The 20408-nt window shown below is 37.8% G+C and overlaps 3 protein-coding genes across 4 annotated transcripts in view; all 3 read right to left on the bottom strand.

Moving 5' to 3' along the window:
* LOC139809040 (esterase FE4-like) overlaps positions 1 to 4135 on the bottom strand; it is a 282671-nt gene extending 278536 nt beyond the window's left edge. The window contains exons 1-2 of one of the 2 annotated variants that reach the window (XM_071771673.1): positions 4045 to 4135; positions 1820 to 1876 (exon numbers count right to left, since the gene is read on the bottom strand). The gene's annotated coding sequence lies outside the window, so the exon portion shown is untranslated. The remainder of the gene's footprint in view (positions 1 to 1819; positions 1877 to 4044) is intronic. The other variant, XM_071771691.1, reaches the window with a different exon arrangement.
* A 12622-nt stretch (positions 4136 to 16757) lies between these two features.
* On the bottom strand, positions 16758 to 18654 carry LOC139820062 (uncharacterized). The gene has a single exon (XM_071789998.1). It carries the CDS (start codon positions 18366 to 18368, stop codon positions 16758 to 16760), a length of 1611 nt encoding a protein of 536 aa, XP_071646099.1. The 5' UTR covers positions 18369 to 18654.
* A 670-nt stretch (positions 18655 to 19324) lies between these two features.
* LOC139820056 (kelch-like protein 3) lies at positions 19325 to 20009 on the bottom strand. The gene is made up of 3 exons (XM_071789989.1): positions 19777 to 20009; positions 19439 to 19679; positions 19325 to 19339 (listed from the first exon to the last, which is right to left on the bottom strand). The coding sequence occupies exons 1-3, from the start codon at positions 20007 to 20009 to the stop codon at positions 19325 to 19327; spliced, it is 489 nt and encodes a 162-aa protein (XP_071646090.1).
* Positions 20010 to 20408: the final 399 nt, after the last annotated feature.

Below are 20408 nucleotides of genomic sequence, written 5' to 3'. Positions count from 1 at the left end.
CTAATGACACCATTTTATGTACCCCTTGAAACCATACAACTTTGGTCTGGAACATTTTTTCCAATCTCTTTTACTTTAAGAGATATTCAGCTGAATCACTTAAAATGATACACCCTGTATATATATATATATATATATATATATATATATATATATATATATATATATATATATGTATATATATATATATATATATGTATATATGGGACATTCCATGTCAACCGGAACAGCGCCGTGGCCAAAATTTGAGTGGGTTTAAACATTTTTTTTAGGGTGCAAAATTTATTTAAACATATAAGCTTTCGAATACCAAAAGCGCATTTAAAAAAATTCAAAATGGCGGCCTTAGTATGGCGCCTAGAATGCAGAGAGTCACATAATAAAAAATTATAACTTAAAATTTGTAATTGAAAAAAATATGGTCATATTCTGCGTCAAATTTGAAGTATAAATGCTTTCTTGCAATTTTTCGATATAACGCATCCTTTTCGAGATAAAAATTCATTAATATCGAAGTGCTGATTAAACTTGGAAGACACGTAACTTGTGCACGTGATAGTAGGTTTTGGGGTCACTGAAAACAAATCTGATATGTCAGGTGTGTGTGTGTGTGTGTGTGTGTGTGTGTGTGTGTGTGTGTGTGTGCGTGCGTGCGTGCGTGCGTGCGAGCGTGCGTGCGTGCGTCTGCGTGTGTGTGCACGTGCATGCATGCGTGCAAGTAATTGGCCACATATAAGAACCGAGAAAAATACTAAAAGGCGGTCTGTTACGGGAGATACTAATACTGCACAGTAGTCATCGGTTCTGTCGCTGTTGAGTACCTAAAAATTAATAATTGCTTACTTTCATTCACTACACAAGCGTGTGAATTCTGAATTTTCGGTACAGGGGGAGCATTGGCAAACCTGTTTGACAGAGACTTCTTAACTTTGTTATATTCTCCCTTACTGTTTTTACTAATGAACAGTTTTATCGTGCTAATTAGTAATTAGCACGATAAAGCAGCTCGTTTGAAACAAAACACTAACGAAAACTCCGATTGATCCGATTCGCCTTGGTCTACCCTACTAAAAAAATCGGAGCATGTAAACAATAATTATCTATTTCATATAGGGTAGACCGAGGCACGTTGTCACACATTTGGTTCAATATTTTTTGTATTTTTTACATTCAATATTTAAGAGTACTTTGATATGCCAAAATTTCGGGTGAACCCTCAGCTTCAATTAGACAGTATCGAATTTTGTGTGATTGTTACTCTACAGTTGTTACATAACAATAAATAACGACAGGTCGCTTGTGACAACGTACCCCATGTCCGGGGCACGTTGTCACATCAAATGTAATCGCATGCAAAATGTTATCCAAACTGTATTCAACGTAAATATCAATATATTATAGTGCGCTGCAATGTAAAAAAGTAAAATCCTTCACAGAATCATTTATTTTATTTCAAAACAGCACAAAAAGCACGAAGTTTTCGTCTTAATCTAAATATAAGAATTCCACTCGAATGCGCAACTTATTGATACACATGTTTTTTTATTATCATGTCGGTGATTAAACATAAAATATTTTTACTCGTTATCGTCATCCGAAGATTCGCAATAGATTCCCATCAAATTCGTGACAACGTGCCCCGAGGGCATTTTTTTACTTCAAACAGCCTCATGGCCGACACGTTTGAGATATTCATAAGGTTAGGTATTGCACGCGGTAGGTAAAAGTACATACTTTAAGATAATATAAAGGTCTATTCTGAAAAAACATAAGCTTCATGTCCAGTACGTTGAATATTAAACAATAAAATTTTACTTACGGTCGCAAAAAACTTTCAAGTTGATTTTACGTCGACACGACTGGAGCAATCTCAACACTGTAAACACACCAAAGATGGGCATACACTAACACGTTTTGAGAATGACGGGTACTGCTCTCTGGTTATTAGTTTTTTAAATAAAGCCGATGTGACAACGTGCCCCGTGTGACAACGTGCCCCGGTCTACCCTATGCTAAATATTGCTAATTAGTTTAGAATTTTGAATCATTTTGTTATATGACTTTAAACTTTTGTCAGTATAAATCCATTTAAGGATAATATATTCATTTTAAGGTCATTCAAAATATTTTCACCGAAGAATACCTACGTAAATAGGACGTGAGTAGTTTTCAAAAGTTTATCCTGTAAACGCTTACATTAACGTTGCATAATTTCAAAAAAATAAGAATAAAATATTTTAATTTAAATAAATGTACTATTTGAGTAAAGTGAGTAGGAAAAAATATCGTAATTTTTATTTTACATTATTTCTATGTTTGAGAGCCACTTCGACCAAACTCTTATTAACTTCATCATTGATTTAATTAACGATTAAGGGTCGCCAACATGACAAAATAATTAGTATGAGCATTTATGCGGATATAATCGTTCTAACCCAATCTTTCATTACATATCTTTTCGTGTATTGCAGAAAAGAAAGATATGTAACGAAAGAAGATGATTATAACGCCAGAAATACAAATGGTTACACTAATTATTTTGTCATATTGGCAACTTTTTAATCAATGATTACGTTAATTGGAGTTTGGTCAAAGTGGCCTTAATACATCTAATAATTTAATAAAATAACTGTACATCTAACAAAATAACAATTCCGGTTTAAAAAAAAAAAATAATAATAATAATTAAAATATCTAAAATAATAAAAATTCTATTGTATTTTATATTTTCTTATTTATTGCAATAAAATAATATTTTTTAAAGCACATAATAATACTTTTCTCAAATTCAGAATAGATACTTTAACATTTTTTTCATAAAATAAATAAGTACTGACATTTTTAGTCATCGAACAATATATTTTGCTTCATAATAACTCTTGTGAATTATATTATTTTCTTATATAATATCGATAAAAGCTTTCGATTGCAACCAGTCTGAAAAAATCAATGTAGACTGCAATGTAGTCAATTCTGAGATGTTAAGATCTATTACGTAAGACGTGACATCTTTTGCGTTCTAGTTTCAGTTTCAATCACACGTACGCATAATCAGCGATTTTGTTTCTTAAGAGGCTTACGCAATGTCTATATACAATATTATTAAAATTATAAGAAGGAATATTTATACACATATTTACGCGCAATAATTTTTGATGTACACAAAACAGCAGACAAACAAAAGAACACAAAAGGACAAACAAAGAAAGAGGATAGGAAAGAATGAGAAGAAGAGGAGGAAGGAAGGGGGAGAGAGAGAGAGGGGGAGAGAGAGAGAGAGAGAGAGAGAGAGAGAGAGAGAGAGAGAGAGAGAGAGAGAGAGAGAGAGAGAGAGAGAGAGAGAGAGAGAGAGAGAGAGAGACGAACACGTACATACTCACTTAAGCACACACTCATTCACAATCATGAATAGAATCATATGAATTGTACATGACATAAATTGTATTGATTATAAAATCAATACAAGCAATAGAAGGCACTGCTAATTACAGTTTATCGTTTGTTTTGATCGAAAATAAAATAAAATTATGAGTGGAATCAAAGACAAAATATACCCAGACAACATGCGCGTCTGAAAGATGTCTTTACGTTGGGTATTTCATTAATATATGTGATAATATATACATATATAATATATAATTACATATATAATATATAATATACGTATATCAAGTTATTACTGCAAATTTTTACAATGTAGAGGAAATATAACTAATAGACATTGTACAAACATAATACTTTTTCTAAAAATATAAAATGGTTATTAATAAATGATTTAGAAATAAAATAATGCAATTAGCCAGAAGATGGTAGAAATGCATATACGTATATTTTGTGCAGGAAAAATATAATGAAATTTGTAAACCTCATAAAAAATCTTTAAAATAATTAGTGGAAGTAGTTTCCTAAATAAACTGCATTTATAATCATTCTATTATATTCATTGAATTATAATCTATATCTTCTTAAAATGCTGTTTTTCAGTCCCAATTATTTTCTAAATTCTATGTACTTGATTGATTTGTCTTGATTGATTTGACTTACCTTTTCGCAAGACAAACAAATATTGATTTAAAAATTCAATTGCTCCAAGAGAGATCTGAATAACGAACTGAATGAATCATGAAAATCCTCACACTCTTATTGAAAAAGAGCGTTTGTGTTGCGCCAACATACGGACGAGCGACGCACTAACGGCGAATCTATCTCTCACAAGTTATTTAATCAAATATAGACATGATTATTATACCTCATTAATTGTTAAAATATTAAATTACTTTTTCAAAAAAAAAAGGTAAAAAAGGCAACAAAAAAAATAGCATAGCTAAATACAAATTTTGTAAGAGTTTTGATGTATAAAAATAAATTTTAAACATTTAATATAATATTATAACAATCTCATAAAAAATCTTACAAAGTAAGAAAAAATTACGCCAAATACGTAACAAGTATTTAAAAGCGTATGTCATTAAATAAAAAATAAATTAATTAAAAATAGATATTAAATTAAATTAGTTAGCCAAGTATTATTTATTGAAACAAACATAAATCGTAAAAAATAATAAAAATAATAAATAATAAATAACACTTATAAATAATCAATACTTTTATTATCATAATTCTGTTTCAATCAAGAGACCACGAGTCTTGATAACCCATATATATGTCAAATTGAATTTGCCTAATCAAGGACAAAGATAAGCTGTTTAACAGCTGCCGAATTGAAATAAATTCGGATAACGAAGTTGTATATAATTTTTCTCTTTAGCTACCAACTTATCACATGTACAACCAGGTAAACTGTTATACACGTATGTCGTACTTATGTTCTTTTAGTCTGGTTTGAAGCTGTTTTTTTGTCTGGCCAACATAAAAGGCATTAGTTTTTGCAACAGATCTTATAAATTACATTGTTATTTGAGAAGAAGGACCTCCTATTGAACCCTAATAATACTGCTGAGTTTGTTTAGAATCCGGTACTCTATAAATATATTAGATTTATCTAAATATTAGATTTATCACCGACGTGATTATTTCAGAGGCAGATTTAAGATATAGGAGAACGTTGAATCTCTCTTTTTGTTGTGATTTGACGTCTTCTGTGTTTTTGTTTAAAGATTGTGTTTCGAATTTCTTTAATCTGAGGTTAATATGTGTGAAAAAAAATTATATCTATAGGATAACCATTTCTCAAGCAAATTATTTATAATAAGTTTTTTCTGTAAAAACTAAGATGGGACAACATAATTGTTCTGTCTACCAGGTTATATAGATGGTTCCTAATTTATGTTGTATAGAGTGGCTAGAGTAAAATGATAAAAATCTACCCGAGAACCAATTGAAATATATGGAGTATAAAGCCGTAACAGAGGATGTTACAGCGTTAATAATTATATATGTGTATTAAGGGGGCATATACACCTAGCAGGGTCAAACAAATCGATTTTTGGATTTTTACATATTTATAAAGTTTAATATGTCAAAAATGTTTGGTGCAAATTTCAGGTAAAAATTCCGAGTTATAGCCCTGATACATTGGTGTGCGCTACTGCCCCAGCGTCGTGCCGCGCCGTTCAAGTATCGCGACCGGATCACGACCCGACGGTCCTTTCGGTTTTGTATTTGATATATTGTATTCTTTGGTAAAGTATAAAAAGCATAAAAAGTATTGGAAAGTATATAGGATAAAAAATGCAGGATAGAAAAAGTTCCAGAGACGATCATATATCCGGGAAATTTAGGAAATTCATTAAAAGAAAAAGGGAAAATATGCATAAAAGATTACACTTCACCAATTTTATCGCTACTTAAATATGTTGTAGAGGAGGTCTTTCTGAGTAATTACACGCAAGAAAAAAGTGGAGGGCGACATTAGTTCAGAAGAAATTGCAAATTAAAGTTTCACAATTTTAATATTTTTTTTAGATATTATAAAGTCACATTAATTCTAAGAGAAGTAATTTGTTGATATGTGTGTATAGATAGTACACATGTAGGCGGGGAAGGGGCGGTAGCCCCTCCCTCGTAAACCGGGGTGGTGGGGGTGGACCTCGGTTCGCGTGGAAAGTTATGGGTATTTTGTGAACAATTGAATTAATCGATATTGCACAATTTGTTAGAAGATTTCACCATGCAACTATACGAATTTCTCAGCCTCGTTAACGGTAATAATAAATCGTTAATTCGATTGTTGACAAAATATCCATGACTTTTCACGCGAACCGAGGTCCACCACACCCACCCCTGCTTGCGGGGCGATAGCCTCTCCCTCGCTCACATATGTACTGTCTACACACATATCAGCAAATTACTTCCCTTAGTACTGAAAAAAAAAAACATCATAGAATATACAAATTTTAATGTCAAACTTCAATTTGTTGTATTTTCTTCTAAACTAATACCGTCCCCCACTTTTTTCTTACGTAGAATTACTTAGAACGACCTCCCCTACAACATATTTAAGTAACGGTAAAATCGGTGAGGTGTAACCTTTTATAGATATTTACCAAAAAAAAAGTTGCCACCTAAAAATAGATATAAAGTAGAAAAAAGGAAGCAGGTGTAAGTGCTAGTGCAAAAAAATTGACAAGTGCGAACAATGTTCATGTATACCTGAAAAATCAAATATTGGATATCGAACTTTAAATTTCTTACCAGTTTTTTCTACTTTATCTAAATGTGTAAAATGCAAAACGTGCGGAAGTGACGTGAAATTCAGACAGTACTCGAGGACTGGGATTTAAAATAATGGTTTTGTGTTCATTATGCAAGCCGACTTTGATACCTTCATGCCCTTACATCAACACGGCTTATAGTCTGCGCAATATTCCCTCCCCGTGGTCACTGAGAGGTCCCCGCAATTTGAGAGTGTTTCTTTATGTTTTCAGGTGTGGGAAATTCAATTCAATTGTTTTTTTTACCTTGCTCCGCGCAGTTATTTGTTAATAACAATTTTATGTTGAAAAATCCATTTTTCAGAAAAGACAATGCGAGTTACAAAAAAATGTGTTAAACAAAAGTTTTCCCTCTCTTTTTAATAAAGAAGTACGTTTTTGAATTTTTTAAATCTGACGAGTAGTTTTGGATATACGAGCAACAGAGCGATAGGCGGTGGGGGCGAGCGGGTGATGGGGCGAAAAACTAAAATACTAAAGCATGCATATTTTTAGTTGCAATTATATATCTGTACTCACCTTTTTTGGGACTCAAAAAATAAAATTTGGGAGGTGGCTCGGAACCTTTGTTCCTGGGAAAGATGTGTTTCCCGGGAATTTCGTATGACGATGACGTCGACCTCCTGGGAGGGTGTCCCAGGTCTCGCACAATCCTCTGAGTACCTCTGCTCTCGAAAACGATGTCCTTTTCGGGAATCTTACTCCGCTGATAACTTTGATACCGTAAACCCGTATACCAGGTCCGGGGGATGATCCTCCGGGCCTCTAATCCTGGAGATTGTCGCGGTTCACCGCTTACGCACTTAAATTATCGCATCGACCTTCATGCACGAAACGAAACGAATATAATTTCGCAATAAATTCTTTACAGTTTTTAAATAATTAAATCATGTCAATTTAATTGTGGGGGGATGGAAGGGTTTTTTAACGTTCTAATGATAACTGTGTGTTAAGTCCGGCTGTGATCGGAGCACAGTGAATAGTTGGAATATATATGTGTTACAATAATACATATAAAAATTAGATATGAATTTTCCGTAACATCTATTAATGCTCGTATAATGGTCTTTCTCATTATAGAAACGAATAAACTTGGTGATCCGTCAAAATAAAAGTCTTTTATTAGTCGACGGTGTGTCAAAACGATATCCTAACCTAATTTTGGCCGTGCGGCCCAACACGCAATATCAATTAATCTTATAAGCTAATGCGGTCATATGGGCCTTACGCATATCTTATCGCTAATTAATCTTTTATTCATATAACTGACAGCGGAACTAAAAAGAAAAGAAAACTTGATTGACGCTAGGCGCTACAAAATGGAAACCGAATATCATAATAACGCTTGCGGCGCGCGCCTTGCTGCCTCGGAATTATATGTCCTTCGTCTTAGCCGTGGGGTTGCCACGTGTCGTCGTCCCCGTCACTCTCCCCGGATGGGGTCTCGAACTCATCTGAGGGCTGGTTCTCCGGCCATATCGGGAAGTCGTAGCCCACGACAGCGGCTATCTCCTCGATTAGTGGCGGTGGCGTGGGATTCAGTATCGGCACTTCAAGTGCCGACATCATCAGAGCGGGTGGAAGTGTTGGGAGGGCCGCTTCCCGTGTCACGGTGGCCGCTCCTGAACTCCCCGCCGCGGCTGCTCCCCAGGCAGGGTTACCGTCTGGTTTGCCTGTATAAGACGGACCTGGGGCTCCGACAAACGGCGGAGCATCATTTGGGGGGAACGGCTTGTCAGACGGCGCGCGACCGCGAAGAGCACGGTCTCACGGTCCTACCACCCCCCGAGCATAGTCATTCGACCAAAGCTTCCAAAAGCTGTCGCGTATTTGTTAAATTAGCTGCCATCGAGTGAGACGCGTTTCCTTTTCCTCAAGCAAGGAGGGTGCGGGTGGGTTTGTTAACGTTATACCGATAAGAAAATGACCCGGTGCCATTGCACTATAATCATCAAAATTGTCGGACATCTGAGCGATCGATCGCGAGTTTAAACACGCTTCGATTTTACACAGTAGCGTGCTTAGAGCCACCGCACAAGACTCTCGTATGGTCACGTAGCGTAACATAACGTGAGCCAACGCACAAGAAACGTATTGGTTACGGCCGTTACGGCGTTATACGTTTCTTGTGCGTTGATCTACGTTACGTTACCATACCAGAGCTTGTGCGGAGGCTCTAACCGATACGTTTCTTGTGCGTTGATTCACGTTACGTTACGCTACGTGACCATACGAGAGTCTTGTGCGGTGGCTCTTAGCTCCTCGAATGTTAATGTGTGAGCCCCGATAACGCGTTTCATATGATGCTTAACGCTGCGGACGCACAGTTCCCAAAGACCGCCGAAGTGCGGGGCGGACGGAGAAATGAAGTTCCACCGAACGCCTTGAGTCGCGATTTTATTCAAAAAGTTCGGATTGCAAGTGGCCTCATTCCACGCTACGGATATTTGGCGTTGGGCGCCGTAAAAGGTTGTAGCGTTATCCGAATACATATGTTGAGGCACCCGTGGTATGATAGGAAAGGAGCAGGAGTTTTCTCGTGAGGAATAGAGACAACTCGTCGTACAATATGAAACTTTTATTCTGTATAACGTGTTATCTTTGGTAGTTCGCTTGCGACTAGACAGCATGGCCGCGCTCGGAGGCTTTCGGTTCGGAACCTTCTAACCCGAAGTGCCGCGCTCGGCACACATTGCGCCTTTTCGGGATACGCATGCGCGTGCGTCAAATGCGACGACCTGTCTCAACACTTCCACCGTCCGACACCTTAATAACTTTCCTTTCAATATATCAACAATTCACTGCTTTAAATAATTTTCCTTCGTTCATACATATATACTATTTCCACATAAATATAAATTATTTATGTGTATTAGTACTCAAAATAACTGCTATATTTTCCAAACTTTTTGTTCATAACTTTTTAACGAATAACAAGTGTGGGCTGAAACCTTCTGAAGGTCACTCAGGAGGGTGACCTTGACAACATACTAAAATATCAAGGTCATCCAAGGTGGTCCCCCCATTTATACAATTACCAAAAAATCATAAAATATGCTATTTTTTGGTCCAAGAAAGGTATATGCCCCTTTAAATTGCAGAAAGTGCAGTCGAAAGTGCTCAGGGCAATTATTGTTTATTTTTTGTTTATTTGTTAATAACTCGATTCTGCTAGATGGACAAACGAGAGTAAGCACGGGACAAACGAAAATAATGAGTGGACAAACGATTCCAGTGCTTAAGTTGCAGAAAATGCAGTCGGAAGTCCTCACGACAATTATTGTTTATTTTTTGTTTATTTGTTAATAACTCGATTCTGCTAGATGGATAAACGAGAATGAGCAATGGACAAACAAAAATCATAATTGGACAAACGATTTCAGTACGTAATTTGCAATCAAGGTTGTTTATAAAGACAATTGCTTTTTTTTATTTCTTTATAACTCTTTTTTGCAGGATGGACAAACGAAAATGTTGGGTGGACAAACGTGGACAAATCGCGGACAATCGTATCCCGTTTGAAAATTAATGATAAATGTTCATGGGGGTGTTGATGTCAAATTTTTTAATTTGGTCATAATTTTTCTTTGAAGAGTGGACAAACAAAAATGTTGGATGGACAAATGTGGACAAATCGTGGACAAACGAATGCCGTTTGCATTTTATAAAAATTCGCATTTCGGGGTGCCAACTTCACAGAGCTCACTAAGGGATGTGCAGCGAGCACAACAGGATGCTTTTTATCGTCGGGAAGTGCCGAATTCCGGAGATGACCATCGACGCAAATATGACCCCGTTTATCAAGAAACGGGTTTAGCAACAGCAATTTATTGCTCCTTGAAATTCGTTGGGATGTCTTTAGTTGATCGTATTCAAGCGAAAATAGTTGTTGTTGCACATTCCCAAGCAGCATTTTTCGGTTAACTTTCCGACTAAGGACTACTTTTCTACTAATTACAACGTTGTAAGCAGTCCAAGAAAGTTATAAAATGTAACTTATAATTACTAACGTTTTTTGGACGTTGTCTTAACGTTAAAATTACGACGTGCTTTTTTTATCACTTTCCCAACGTCAAAACAGTTAAATCCTATTACCCGACGTTAAGATATTTAACGTTCGCCTGACGTTATACTCTGCACTACACTTTTCGAGCGACTTCAATACGTAATTCCCAACGTAAACCAACGTTTTGTTATCAAACGTTGTAAAACGCTAACGCTGTGAAACGTCGCTTGTGGTCATTTCTAACTGACGTTGTGGAACGCTGACTTCGCCATTTTCATTCCTCAAAGAGGAAGGCAAATAATCCGCCATTTTCCAGTATCTTTAGATTTATATTTTTTAACGCACTTTATTAACAATTTAAAGCATTTATATAATATCTGTTGTTAAAGTTTTGACAACATGTTTATCTTAAAAGTAATTTTGATAAAAAAAAAATTAAAATCTACATTTTGAAAATTTTAGTTATTTAATAGAATATTTAGTAAATTGGAATATTTTAGAAGGGATTCGTCTAATTTCGACCTATTATTTCCACATTTATCAATAAAGTGGGTTTCGTTATAAATTTTCAGTGCTGGGTTTGTGTATTTATGGCAAAATTACAATAGTATCAAAGACTGCGCAAACTATATTTTTCCTCTAAAGCAAATTGATAAGTACGTATTATGATACACTTATTACACCAATGCCGTAATATGGTTTGAATAGAAGCACGAAAACTACACCTAAAATGTACATTGTGAAAAAATAACCTCAGGTCTAGCAGAGTGTACAAAATCAAAGTTTACAAAAATTACTTACACCAACGTTAAAACTAGTGGAAAAAATGTAACCTCAATTTAACTTATATAAGGGTGCATCCCGATGGAGAAGGAATAGCGGAACGGAACAATAACGGAAAAGAGACATGGTGGGGGTTAACCGTTAACCAATCAGAGTAGTTCCGTTTCAATTCCGTTCCGTGATATAGTGAGTGGGTTCCCCATGGCACGGAGCTGTTACGGAACGGAAAAGAAACGGAAAAATTTGTAACCTATCCTGTCGAAAGTTTGCGAATAAGTGCTTGGCAATGGATCGATCGCTTTGCAACATATTTTTGCAAATAAAGAGCAATATGTCGTCATTGGTAGGTATTATATGTGAAAATAAAATATATACGTTAAAATCCTATGTTAATATGTTAATGCGTTTTATATGTTATATGTTATATGTTAATATAAAACTACTGAAGAAAGAAGATATCGTCAAGGAGACAGCAACAATTTAATTAATGAAATGGCAAATAATGATTTCTTAATTTTATATTAACATATAATAAAATTATTAAATAAGTGCTTGGCAGTGGATCGATCGCTTTGCTTTCGAGATTTCGATCTTTATCCATTATTAATTCTGTATGATTTGCTAAGCAAAAATGATGTGAAAGTCCGTTTTTATCGAACCAAACAATCCAGCCACAATATCCACATTTGAATTTCTGGTAATTAATAAAATATATCACATTCGGTTAATTAGCATTAACATATTAACTGTGACGTGACAAGTCGCGTCTCCTTCCCGGACGGGCTCGGCCGAGGGGAATTCGGGGGTGCCTCCTCGTTAGAGCGAGAGGAGGGCGGTCGCGTATTAGTAATTGGTCTAATTAGCTGTTAAGTTTTTAAGGGATTGCCGATGGTGGCCGGACTCAATTTGTAACGGCCGGGAGCCGCAACAAGGAAGGGCAGAGGATTAAGGAGACGGCCAGGGGACATGGCTAAAAGTCGGATCGCCCGGACCTCCCCGCAAGTGCATGAGCGTCGCCGGCCGGAGTTCACTCCACACTCGGTCGTAACAGCGGCAGGATAACGATCTGGAAGACCCCGGGACACCCCCGAGCGAAACGCCAGTCAGACCAGGGTGCCGAGGAGCGGCCCAGGGAAAGGCACAGCCCTGGGGCCGTCGCCCCGAGGGGATGCCGGCGGACGGGGCCGAGGCCCGGCCAGCCTGACCCCGAACGCCGACTCGATCATCGCGGCCCGGACAGCCGGTTGATTCGAACAGCCCGCGCCGAATCGGAGGTAGTTGGAGCGACGCCGCCGGAAGGGGAGGCGCGCGAGAAGCTGAGGCGCCGAGGAGAGCGCCCTAGAATTGGGGTGGCGCCCTCGGAAGGAGCGGCGCACGTGCGGCCTAGGCGCAGGAAGCGCTAGGATCGGCAATCCGGTCGAGCGACACGCTACAGCGCAGGCGCGGGGAACCGGCGCGATCCCGGCAGGCTATCGTTTCCGAGACTGTCGTGCCGGCTAAAGAACAGGAAGCATCTCCCGGATCCCGAGCTGCCCGGACTACCGAAGGGACTACGACGTATTGTAAGGTCACCACTCTGGCGTCTCCGCGTTAAGAAAAAGAGGGTTCGCTCGAGGCACTGGCCCATGGCACGCATCGGTTACCTGAGCGCCGCAGGATTACCTGTGGACTGCGAGATGAGCGCGTGCGGTACCTTGCGCTCGCATTAAGATAGAGTCGGGTGGAAATCGTGCCAGGGCCTTGCCGAGAGTGAGCTCTCTAGTGCGTAGAGACCAATCGTGCCCTCCCCGCGAGCACCGCCACGGCCGACAGTCGCGTGGCGTTGAGATATGTGAGTCGGATTAATCGGGTCGAATTGTGTAGCGTCTCGTTGCGTGAATGTAAGTAATCGTGTCGCGTTTCATGGTGTTCATATTCGTAATCGTGTCGCGTCTTGGCCATATTATTGAGAGTGATGCCTTGCGTGGCGATAACGGGAGCGAGTTGTGCGGGTAACAGCGAGCCGCGAGTGGTCATGTAATTTGAAGGGCACTCGCCCTCGTATTTGAGTAACGTATCCGGGCCCTCGAGGACGGCAAATATTGTGTTTGGCGGGACGGAAAGATCGACGGGATCGGCGCGGAGCTGCGGAATCTCCGTGCTTGCGAGAGAATTCGGGATTTGCGTGGCAAGCCGCGGGATCGTCCGCGATACGAGTCCTTATTTCGTGTTCGGGGGCAATCGCCGGCCAGCGTGGTCGACTCGGCGAGATCGCCCATAATTTTTGCGTCGTGCGGAATCGAGGTGGCCCGGGTGCGCGTTGAAGGAGCAACCGAAGGTGCGGCGAGTTGTGAGTTCGAAGCCAGGTACCGCGATACCTGAATCGTAATTTATGTTAAGCTTTCGTGTGTTCGTCTGCGTTTGTCTGTTGCGTTGATCTAATCTACAGTGTGGAAGATTCGACATTACCGCGTGCACTTATTGCGTTATTGCGGCATTCGTGCGTCAGCCTATCCGACAATTTTGCGGTAATACGAGAGACTCAGACCGATTATACCAATTGATATTATCTGACGAAATTTATCTTATGTTATTATTATTTATTCTCTTGTGTGTGATTGATTGCGTGACGCCTCTCTCCGAATTCCCTGAAAGAGCCCTACGCCCTGAGGTATTGCCGGGAATATCGCGTTGGATATAATAGTGTACGGTGGTGCGATCCGTCGCACCTGGCGCCCAATCCTTTGGTGTCGGAATTAGTTGCGCGTGCTGCCAATCCTCGATAGCCCTCCACCGGATTGCGAGACCGGGGGAAAAAGCGTCGCATAACATAGGATTTTAACATATATATTTTATTTTTACATATAATACCTACCAATGACGACATATTGCTCTTTATTTGCAAAAATATGTTGTAAAGCGATCGATCCACTGCTAAGCACTTATTCGCAAACTTTTGACAAGATAGGTTACAAATTTTTTCGTTTCTTTTCCGTTCCGTAACAGCTCCGTGCCATGGGGAACCCACTCACTATAACACGGAACGGAATTGAAACGGAACTACTCTGATTGGTTAACCCCCCACAATATCTCTTTTCCGTTACTGTTTCGTTCCGCTATTCCTTCTCCATCGGGATGCACCCTAAGTCGGATCCCAACGTTGGTACAACTTAAATTTGATTCCCCAAATTAGTGCAAAAGAGGATTGAAACGACGTAGCAAAAACGTTGGATACCAACGTTAAGTGTGTTTATCTTAACGTCGGGCGGACGTCAAAATGCTGCTTGGGTTCTTTAACCAAAATTCGCGAGCAAGGTTGACTTCATCTGGAAGAAGCATTTTCAACGCGTTTTGTAAATGCAAGGTGACGGATCGTGAGCGGTTTACATCGCAAACGCGAAGAGAAAATTGCATGACATAGGCTGCGGTCCAGTAAGCGCTACCAAATGCTCCAAACGCCACGCTCCAAGTGCTATGAAAGGAGCGGTCCACGAACGCTTTAAGTTTAAGTGCTACAATCGCTATACAAGTGGACCAGGCTGTAGTACTTGTAGCAGTGGTAGCATGTGATTAGCACAATAGCGTGAATCAGAATGGAACGTAATATACCGATAATACCTATTGTAATAGCTAGTATAGATGTTTTTAATATTCCATCTTTATTCGAAGATGATGAAGATGATGTAATATATAATGCATGTATAAAATCAGTAATAGAAAAAGGTAAAACAAAACGGGAAAATATTCCTAAAATTGAGGGTTACGTGGAAAATATTGTCCCGTCACTTAGTGCAATGGAGTTTAAAAGCCATTTTAGGTAAAATTAATTCTATTATCTTCTTTTATTACAATTTATTCCTCATATATTTCTTTTATTATAATTTCTTTTTATGACATATTTCTTTTATTTCAATTTCTATTATTAACTATCCTCCGCATTGTGACATAAACGCTTATAAAAACATTCCTTTATTTTTTGGAATGTTGCCAGAGACATTTGAGTTTGTCTTAGGACAGATTGCAGAACGATTGCAAAGAACTGCAAATGGTAATAAAATGATATCACCAGAAAAACAATTTTTAATTGTTTTATGGCGTATGGCAACGCCAGATTCTTACAGGTATGAATCATACTCTCTAATATTAATAAATGATCATAAATTTAAAGCATGTACGAATCCTACGTTTCCAACATTTACATGTGTAAGCAGACACATATGATCCATAAAAGGCGATTTTTGGCGACTCTGGTATAAGCAACCAAAGGATACCAAATTGCACCAGAACCAATAGCAACCACCGATAGCAACTTTGGTATATGTGTTATAGTCAAAGCCCGAAACGCAGGCATTCCTAGGATTGACTAGTCAATCCTGGGGAACGACCAAGCGTCTTGGTCAAAGCCCGAAATAAGTTTTGCGTTTCGGCTTTTGACTAGTCAATCCTAGGAATAACTAAAACAGCTAGTCAAAGTTAGAAACTACACAAAAATCCAGGGTTGGCATGTTTTAAACAATTTGTTTAAAACTGTCTGATTAAAACTGGTTTAAAACAGTGGACACTGTTTTAAACAGTTTTGTTTTAAACAGTTTTAAACTACTGTTTAAAACTGTTTAAAACACTGCAATTAAAAACATGTAATTATTTAGAAAAAATTGCAAAAAAAACAACAAAAACTAAACTTTTATTTAGTTTTTTTGTTTTTTTTTATCTATATTGTGTAGCTTGTAGCTTAGCATATAAATATAAGGATTTAAAGATATACTAAAATAAAAATTAAAAATAATAAGATGGGTATTATTCTATTATTTTAGCTTTTAGCAGAATATTTATTTTTCGATATTAAATTAAATAACAGTCATCACAATAAACTAATAAAGTAAATAAAGACTACTTAACTTAGTAGACTAGATTAGATATTGAATAACTTTAAGAACTGTATTTTAATCCGCAGTATCCGCACCAAGTGTAATATATAAAATACCTAAACTAAAACAAGTACTGACAATGGAATTTGTAAAATTGTTATTATATAATTATATATTGGCCTAATCAAAAATTCCGTACACGTACACAGACGAGGGAGTAGACAGCATATTACTAAACATTTAAGTACAAAAAATGAAAAAATTATTGGTAACGCTTACATATTGCAATTGCATTGCAGTCATTGCATCAAATATAGTTTTATATATACTAATAAAATAAAAATAAAGAATAGAATAGTAGTTTTTTGGTTTTTTCTATTACTGTATTACTCAACTAAAAAATACTTTTTTAAAAGATCAGTTTATAATTATTAATATTAATTGTGCTTATACAAACTCAGTCTCAATCTCACGTTCAGTTTGATTAACTTCACCTTTTTTGTTGAGTGCCTTCAAAATTGTTACTAATTTTGAAGCTTTTTCTACGCCTAATCTGTTTCTCAGTTTTGTGTGCACTAAACCAAAAGCTGAGAACAGCCTTTCTATGCCAGCAGAAGAAGCAATTGCTGTATGGAGTTGTGTTACCAAGTCAAACGTTACAATATTGACATTATTTCTTAGCGCAAGCCACCATGTTATCGGCTTAACATTATTAATAGATTCCTCAGAAAAAAGATAATTTTTGAACGGAGAAGTTTTTGCTCGATAAGACATTACGTCAGGCATAGCTGCAGGGTGGTACGAATTGACGTATTCCATTGCTTCATCTATTTGTTCTTCGCTTAACTGAAGTCCTCTAAATCGATGATCTAGCAAATTTGCTAAATAATGTGCAGGCGTCATTGCCATTTCGAAACGCTGCAGAACACAATCAAGATCGGACTCCAAAAAAATGTTCTCTTTAAAATGGTTTATTATTTCTATCCAAATTTCTGTGGCTTCACCAATTGTACAGCAATCTCGTTGAATTTTGTCTAAAGCAACTGAAATTACTTTTAGTTTTTCCAAATAATCCGTTGCTTTGATTTTTAAATCCATATCGTTAACTTTGGATGAAATATCCGAGCTAATTGCTACTCGATTATCAGTGCAAACTTTAGACAAAATATGCCAGTTACTAATATATGACTCCAGACAATCGGCCAAGGTATTCCATCGAACATCTTGTGGCATCACTAAAGCTTTTCCACCTGCTTCTTTATACTTAGCAGCGGCGAAATGTGTGTTTCGAAAGTACTTCATAATTTTTTTTACGTGTCCTTTGATTCCTGGAATCTCAATGTCGTGTGCAAGAAGATTTAAAATATGTGCGGAGCATCCATAAGTAATAATGTCAGGCATGCCAAGTTCTTCACACGTTGCCAATTGTTCTCTCATTTTACGCATATTTGCTGCATTGTCAGTTACAAAGCTTCTCACTTTGCAACCATGTTTTTGGCAACTTTTGATTGAAAGTACTGCCAAATTTAGCAAATACTCCGCGGTATGGCTATTACCTTCAGTATCAATAGTATCGCACAAATGCACAGTTTCCTCAATGATATCTGTCGCTGCTATGCACACTATTGAATCATTGTGAATATTACTCCATCCATCCTGAGCCATACATACAGTTTTTCCATTTAAACAGTCTTTTATTTTTGCCAACTCTGAATCAAATACTTCATTTAATAGTTCGTTTGCGATTTGACGTCTTAAAGGCGGTTTATATCCAGGATGCAACAAGTTTATTAATTTTATGAATTCTGGGTGTTCTACATGTCTGAAAGCCGAGTTTGTAGCGTAAATAAATCTAGCTATTTGTATGTCAAACTTTTTCTTGTCTGCAATTGATGTTCTAACAATAAATGATTCCATATCTTTTGACCTCAATTTAGACTTTGTTAGCGTAGATATTGTAGATCTTGATGTTGATGATGAAGCATGTGCGGCTGTATCTGACGTATCTGTCGCTGTAATGATACCAAACCATATAAAACAGCAAATAGAATATGCCATATAATATGTATTATGTATACTATGTAGTATGTTATGTACTAACTTATACGAGACGGGGACCGGGAACGGATGCTGGCGATGCTGCTGCTATCAGAAGCGCTATCTTCATGTTCTTCATCAACGACATCAACGTCATTAACTAATGTGGAGTTACATTTCTTCACATGTGCCTTCATTCTAGCGACCAATCCTACCATATTCAAATCGCATTTTTTACATCTTGCTTTGTTAAGTTTGTTGGGTTCTTTAATTTCATGGAAATGACACCATATTGGATCTTTTTTCCTTCCCGTCATTTTGTATTTGTTAAGAACTGAAAGAATGTGATCGAGAATGTATAATATAAGTAAAATATTGAAAATAATCAAATATATAGTACTTTAAATTACAATTGCAACATTGCAACATTATTTTACATTATAGATATATGTACAATTGAAAACCTAATCTAACAACAATAACAATACTGCATTTTCATTGCGCCACGTACCTATTTCGTGTTGAGTTGCAGTATGCAACATGCAATATGTACTATATGCAGATATGTAATGTACTATATGTACTATGTAGTAAATATCAACCGTTCGTACTCTCAGTGATCCATTAAATCTACCGACAGCGTATACGCGTCCGGCGAGAACACAGAATCCTATAATTCAACACATACAGTCGTGCATACTTTATAATAGGAAGAAAAGAGAACGATTCTGCCAAGTCGCAAATTGATTAGCGCTATTTACCGGCTCTGCAACGTCGCGTTGGTAGCTCAGAAACTTGATACCACTTTTTTTCTTTAAAGTCAAAGCACTCGACGCTCCTGATCGCCTTTGGTGCTTGGCCACCAACAACAAATAATACTTTGGGTAGTCCTCTCGATTGTCTCGGTTTGGTACGCGCCGTTTTGAATAGTGACTTTTGCTCACCTTTCAGTAAGTGATACTTTATTAAAGCTTCGATCAAGAAATCTTTGTCTACGGAAATTAAGGAATATGCATATCTTCTCTTAGCGTAGCGTATACATACAGCGTATACGTATACATCGTAATAGCAAACTTACATTGCAAATTTGCCTTGAGGAGCGGTTCCTCTTCTACATGTTGTACCAAATACTCTTGAGAGAGCAAAGGCAAGCGCACGTGCTCAATTAACAGAGCCAAATCGTTTTGTCTCTTTTCGAGATCATGGTGTACGCATGAGATAACGCATTCGTATACTTTCTCCTCGGAAGGTAGCATTAAGCGGTCGCTGCAGATAAGTTTAGCCACTTGTTTGGGTGCCAGAGTTAAAAATTCTTCCGCATCAACCACTTCTCTACAATCGATGTTAAAAAATGCAATTAATACAATTAACAATTGATACCGCATAATACAATCTGAATGAATAGATCGGGACTCGAGATGCGACTTACGAAAAATGCTGCTTGATGTAACTGTCCACGTGCGTCAACAACTCGAGACATTTATGCAAATCGGCAAACGCCCTAATACCGAGACAATTAGACGGATGCAATTGAGCTTGTAGGAAATCGCTACAGGCGTCTCGTACGTCCATTAGTTGTAACAAATTTGCAGCAGGTAGGAGCACCTTGCACGTTATCCTCGATGACGTGAACCTCGACGGATTAAACGTAATGATACACATAACATAACACATACACAGAGAGGCTGCCAAATGTAAGGCTGTTCTGTTCTGCCACCGATATTTCGCGCGTCAATCGACACGTACAGTCCACGTGTCAATTTAACCTCTATACATACACAGAGACTACAGAGAGGCTACCAAATGTAAGGCTCTTCTGCCACCGATATCTCGCTCGTCAATTCGCCTGCTATCAAGTTGCAATAATTTTCTACAGACTTCTATATGTCCCGCTAGACAACTCAGATGTAAAGGTACGTTGCTGTGCGTTGCGCGTAGCCGGAGACGCAGCGCTTTCCAATAGAGATGTCGTCAAAGGTCGCGTTCAGCAGACCAAGCCGCTGAGTAGCAGTCGAACGTGATTGGCTCTTACTTTTAGAACCAACCAATCAACGCAGAGTG

Source organism: Temnothorax longispinosus, chromosome 1 (genome assembly GCF_030848805.1).
Source record: "Temnothorax longispinosus isolate EJ_2023e chromosome 1, Tlon_JGU_v1, whole genome shotgun sequence".
NCBI classification, from domain to species: domain Eukaryota; kingdom Metazoa; phylum Arthropoda; class Insecta; order Hymenoptera; family Formicidae; genus Temnothorax; species Temnothorax longispinosus.
The sequence above is the reverse complement of the archived record's forward strand: the minus strand, read 5'-3'. Positions and strand labels throughout refer to the sequence as shown.

Bases quoted from the DNA above. Each gene is read 5' to 3' on its own strand.
- LOC139820056 (XM_071789989.1), bottom strand. From the start codon at position 20,009: ATGTGTATCATTACGTTTAATCCGTCGAGGTTCACGTCATCGAGGATA. The intron at 19,680-19,776 runs GTAAGTCGCATC...CATCGATTGTAG, and splicing joins TACATCAAGCAGCATTTTTC to AGAAGTGGTTGATGCGGAAG.
- LOC139820062 (XM_071789998.1), bottom strand. From the start codon at position 18,368: ATGGCATATTCTATTTGCTGTTTTATATGGTTTGGTATCATTACAGCG.